The sequence below is a fragment of the Fopius arisanus genome, unplaced genomic scaffold, assembly GCF_000806365.1.
Source record: "Fopius arisanus strain USDA-PBARC FA_bdor unplaced genomic scaffold, ASM80636v1 scaffold00164, whole genome shotgun sequence".
Taxonomy (NCBI): Eukaryota; Metazoa; Arthropoda; class Insecta; order Hymenoptera; family Braconidae; genus Fopius; species Fopius arisanus.
The window spans coordinates 2,101-8,150 of record NW_011887903.1 but is presented as its reverse complement, the minus strand read 5'-3'; the positions used below and the strand labels follow the sequence as shown (position 1 = coordinate 8,150).

Sequence of the window (6,050 nt, the reverse complement as noted above, 5' to 3'; positions counted from 1 at the left end):
GAAAGAGCTGCTGATTACCCCCGGAGTTTCGTTTAGATTTTTCGGTTTTGTCGTTCCAGAGTCGTCAGAGTTGCGAGAACGAAGGTAATGGTTTTGGCCGTGTTTTCGGTTATCGATTTAATGGGCTAGGGTTTTTGAGTATTTGCTGAGGCCATAGAGGAAAAATCATTACAGTGTTTTTCATGAGAAATAGATGTTTTGCATTTGTAGATTTCCTCTATTAATGTCATATAGTACCGAGATGAAATCATAATCGCGCAAAAAATTTATGGGACCTCTTCATTGAAAACAAAAATACATTAGGTTAAAAATGCGCATTTTACTTTTGAACCACTAGGGTCCTCTTGCATTTTACCTTCAAATGTGAGTTAATTCCGGCCGGCCATGTTCCAAGATCATTCGTAGAGATCGCATTGCCGTTATCAATAACAACGAGACTCATTTTCATTGTGAAATTGGCTTGATGTTCACCATTCTTATCTCCCCAGTGGAAGCCAGCATAAGTGGGTTCGAACTTGACAATCTGGCCAACATTTTTCAATTTTTCTAAAAAATCGAGATTTCTAGTTGGAGTATTATTACGATTAAATTCATCACAAGTAATATGCCGAGGTTCTGGCGGCCACTGATTATTTTTAGTAGCTTCTCTCATAGCTTGGATGGCTAGCCGAGTAATATCGTAATAAAAAGCAGCGGTGATCAGCGGTAGCTGAAGGAGTCCTTTGCTAGTCAATCCTCCTAGTTGTTCTTGATTGAAACTGGTAAGCTGTGGTTGGAGAAAAAGAATCGAAAGATTCTTGCACTCACACTTCGGTGTGAAGTCGTCAAGGCTCAAAGCGAACCATCCATACTTTCGCCCTGTAAAATTCTTTGCTTCAGCAACATCTAAAATTGCTGTTACAACTTCCTCTTTTGCCAGCACGAAGAAGTTTACGATGTCTAGATCTCTCAACTGAGATAACTGTGCATCAATACCTCCGGATTCTTTTGTCCTTACAATAACGTGCCTCGTTGGTACATTGAGCAGAAGACTCTTATATTTATGGTCCATTACAAAATTTTCATCAAACATTATTGCGGCATTACTCATATTCATAGTTATTGCGAGTTGGCGTATAGCTTCAGGTACTAAATCGGCTGGTGGTAGCACTTGTATCAAATAATTCTTTTGATCATCGGTCAACTCTCTCCAATGTCTTAAATCACCTTCTTGTCCGAATTGTGCAGAAAGAGTCGGCACACCCATTGCTGCTGTGAATGAATTGACAGTTTCGGCTCCGAAACCACTTCTCGTCACATCTAGAACTATGTCCGGAACTCCAGGTCCACCATCCCGTACTGCTATGTCCCATGCATTGCAAATTTTATCTAAAGCGTCTCTAGGGTCAGATCCATTGATTTGTACGATGGTTGTTTCTCCTAGCCAGTCAGTATGAGTGTCTCTCATGATTTTCAGAGCGTTGCCTACACTTCGATTGGCAACATCGTTGGCTTCATCATTGATGACAACTGCAAAAATATAATTCATTGCATTCGATGAGATTATGGAAACAAAGAAAATTCTTATACTGAGACAAGAAAGATGAGATCGAGAAGCAAGTCATATGCTAATAAAATTTGACAGTGCCAGAAACAGCAGGGCTCAGAAATACGGGAATATATGAAAATTCTGAATAAATTTGTAACGTCGATAATAATTACCGTAATAAATATTTTTCTTGCACAGTCCCGATGTTGCGGACGCCGCAGTTACTACGGTTCAGATTTTTTATATATATTCGAAAACTTCGTGTAACCACAAAAAAGAGGCTTTGGAAAATCCCATACAATAGCGAGGAATGTCGGTATGACCGGCCTCAAGGCCGATTATGCGAAGTAACCACAATAAAAGAGACCACCTAGCAGGTATTCAAGTGGCCGTCATTATGGCTTGAGAGGCGTTAAGGAGTAACCATCAATGCGACAACACCTGGAAACCACGAATCATCTAAAAAGAAGCCACATAAGTGCTGAAAGGCACAGCTAAGGAGATCCTTTTCACTCTATTGAATTTTGGGGGCCAATAACTTAAACAACCCTCCAATGGTAACCGCGCCCCAAAGAATTAAAAATGTTGGCAACTTAGAGATGGACCACGTCAGCCACGGGTTTGCCGATATCGACAAAGGGAAAGGCAGGCCCATAGGGGGTACATCTGCGCCGACTGCCTCCCCCCAACGGTTACAGGGGGTTGGCCACCTGCACCTCATACCTAACGAAATTTATTAGATGGCTTCCAGGAACTGGCACAATTCACCAGATAATTTCTTGTTGTCCAAACAAGGGGACATCTCCAACCTCAAAGGGTTCACTCTAGTTGACACGCGAGGCTTCTAATGAACAATTTTCATGCATCGTCAATGGAGGTGTCAAATTTATGGGCCATGAACGTCAGAAAGATGCGTAAACATGCCACTTTTGACATTAGAAGAACATTAATTAGAGAGCGGCCAATGCGCGATCGTCCCGTCTTTTTCTGAAAAACTTCTCCCGCACCTGGGGAAATGGGGGGTAGCATCAGGGTGAGGGTACATTGCCCACAAACATCCCTTTTGAATACGTTGTTAATCATATGAAGATGCCTCCCACCGTACCTCAAAAAACGTTGGATGACGAAATCTCAAAATGCCAACTGCTGTAGGGGAATCACGACCGAACAGTATATAAAGGGCGGTTTTTCGCCAAATAAAGGCAGTCTAAATTAAATCCTCGACTCGAAATCTTCAAGTGGTATCCTGCTCGTCATCTAGTTCAACTCTGTAGGCCTAGTCGTCAGGGGAGTAACTCTGGGCACAGTCCGAGCGTACAACTCGACTCTTCTCGTAACCCCAGATCGAGTGCGCAGCTTTAATCACGACGAACGAGTCCAAAGTAAAATTTCGACTCCTGGTTATTAACGAGGGGCCCTGCTCATCAATAAAGCTGACCCTTCAAGATCTGTCTGTTGGGAAGCAGCTCTGCAGCGTCGCCCACTTTAATCGCTACGACATCAAGTGGACAACTCGATTTTCTTCACTACGTCAGATCGACGAGTGTACGCCGGGGTCATATCATCATCATCACCAGCGCTAGAGAAGCGTGTTCGAGCAGTTTTCGACTCCATCAGTGCTAGAGGATCTATCATACTTTAGGAATTCTCCGGAATCCGCTGCGAAGAGGAAACACCAAGACATCACCCCTTCCCTGTTGCCGTTTATTTCAACAACCGTAAGTCAGAAAAAGACACCAACAACATTTACACTATTCTCTCCTTTACGTTTTCCCTCTCTACCCCTGGTTTTTATGTTGGACTTTTACTATTCTTTATCTCAAGTGATGTGTAATAAATTTAAATTTCATTTAAAGGGAAACCTAAGGGTATCTTTCCCTTTGTGTGCTAATTCCTCATATTATAACCATTGTGTACTTCAGTACTTAGTCCCACGCAATCGGCCACCACTAAGTGAGATTTATAAGATCCTTTGTCCTGCGGACACTACCTGTCGTGACTAGCTACGCTCCACTCATCTGAAGCGTTCACCTTTTACCCGATATTTCGACCTGCCTAGTAACCCAGTGTCCGCTACACCGATAATGGGAAACTACTCTCCTAAATTCACGGCTTATAGTGGGGAGGATCTGGGATAGAGAAGAAATATGAACAATATAGTACACGGGTTAATTACTAAAAAATTTTCGAAATAAAATGTTGCAGAGAATAAGGTTTCCTATTTATTCGTCTCCGACTGAGTGCATCGTTTTTGTGCTCCTCTCAGCAAGAGAATTTTTTACCACGTGTTTATTATACGCCAAGCTCTCCTTCATCGCAAAGCATCCTCGCCGTAACCTGTAGTAACATTTTTTCAAGTTCCGTCCCGGAAACCAAAGATGATGATCCAGTCCAGTCCAGGGTTGCCACACGACAGTTTTTATTGAAATTCGTTTTGATTTTTAGAGAATACGGTAGATCAGAACTGGACAAACTCGCACTCTTTATCGCGGCGTAAAAAAGGTTAGACGAGGGCTCATTGTGTGAGGTGACATTTTCACAACGACCGAAAATGATCATCACTTTCACCTTTCCTCCCTGTTGCCTCCTCGCCGATACGAAAAAAAACACGGCAATTGTGTAGTTAGACAGGGGGGATTCTGGACCAAAGTTCCACTTCGCCACGAGGTGACGCCATGATCGCGGAAGGTTCAGGAAGGATGTCAGCACCGATGAGTCATGTCGCCTTTGAAGAGGTGAGTCATTGTTCATCACTGGGGGTATCTTATAAATGCTGTTGAGACTTGTATGCAATGTGTTTTTTCGCGACACAACATTCCTTGGAAAAGTCATCTAAGCTGTTTTGACACCTAATCGCTTTTTGGGATGGGGATATCCAGTAAAATTCTTGGTAAAATTCTGATAATAAATGATGTCGCAGATGTATGTCAGTTTTCTGGATTATTCGAGAAGTTGTTACAAATATTTGACGGAGAGGAGAGTTTCCATAAAATTCAGAAGCTTCACCGATACCGCCGCCAATCAGTACTCGCCTTTGTAACTAGAAAGTTTAATTTGTCGACGAAGACAAAAAGTTGACAATGTACTGTTTGGATATCCAGGGTTTTCAGACTGCAAAAAATGGTTTCAAACAGCTAGCCTTTCAGATGATTCAGGAGAATCTCTGTGCATGCTTTCTATTTGCACCTCCATACGCGTGAGTTACCATTGAAGCACAAAAAGACCAATTGCTGGTTAACACGTAACTACCATAGATTTCAATGGGTCTCACTTCGTATGAGGATGTTGGAGTCACTATCAAGAAAATCCTATCAAATGCAACAGTGATCTTCGTTAATGAGATCCTGCAGAAACAGTGGTTGGAGTCCTTCACAGGATATTGGATTCACTGCGAACACAACTGTAAGAGGATTTTTCCTGGGTCAACACCCCGGTCAACACCCGGGTCGGACTATTCTGGCTGTCGTCTCTATCGCTCTCGATTGGGCGCCAGCCAGGTTTTTCTGGAAAACCTGACACAAACCAACAACGAAGAAATTTCGGGTACTCCGCGGACTTTGGGTGGCGGGTATCACAATGCCGAGCCAGCATCAGCATGACACGGTAGAGTGGGCGAGGTTCACCAACGTCTCAGTAACTCTGGTTACCGACTTTGACCGCGTTTGCGGCGTCGTTCCGAGAGAACCATCGGGGGACGTATGTCCCAGATCTTTCGCGGAGGAATGGTATCATCCCTCATACGTCTTCTCCTCTCCTCTTCTCACCCCGCAGGGCGCTGAACATCTCAATGCACATGTGACATTGGCATTCGGAGACCTTTCTCACCCACCTAATGTCCACCCCAACTCAAGGATGCTTCGTAACAGCAATCTCATCACGAGCCGAAACCAGAGCTACTTCACATGGAGGCACGTGCGATCGGACCTACGGGAATCAACTCCTTTCCCAACTCTTAATCCACTCCAACACCATGCGTTTCACCCTGGAGATGGGTCTCTGTGGCCGAAAACGTTCATTCCGCAGCCACAAAGCGATTCATTTCATTAGTCGGGGATGCGTAAGCATAAGCGTCCCCTTCTCTCGCTATTGCGATTCAAGATCGTAACCACGTATCCACCATAACCCCAAAAACGCATTATTGCCACCAACTGATACCGAGCTCCTAAAGTATCCGCTGGACACAACCACTCAACGCTAGCTGCCTCGAGATCTCCTAGGGCCTTCTCCTCCTAGTCTGGTATCTGTGGGTCATCCGTTACTCCACAGCCACCATTCAACGTTTCGGGATCACGGTGGCGCTAGTCCTTCTACCTAGCCATCTACCTAGTTGGAACGCCTGTACGTCGGTCCTGGATAGCTGGGTGGGTTTCCAAAATAAAGGACATCCATCGTCATCCTCATGATATTGTTCCGAAACATGGTTTCACGCTACCTCGTTTCTTTCCACTAGATGATTGATCTCAATATTCACTAGTAACGAGAAAATTGCGTTACACAGCATAATTAAGAACATGTGCTGCGG

The 6,050-nt window shown here is 44.0% G+C and overlaps 1 protein-coding gene across 1 annotated transcript in view; it reads right to left on the bottom strand.

The window, feature by feature from the left end:
• Ir25a (ionotropic receptor 25a) overlaps positions 1 to 1,509 on the bottom strand; it is a gene marked incomplete at its 5' end in the record, with an annotated part of 83,643 nt that extends 82,134 nt beyond the window's left edge. Inside the window, 1 exon segment of the mRNA XM_011314439.1 lies at positions 356 to 1,509. Within this exon segment, the coding sequence (XP_011312741.1) occupies positions 356 to 1,509 (1,154 nt within the window).
• Between the last annotated feature and the right edge of the window lie 4,541 nt (positions 1,510 to 6,050).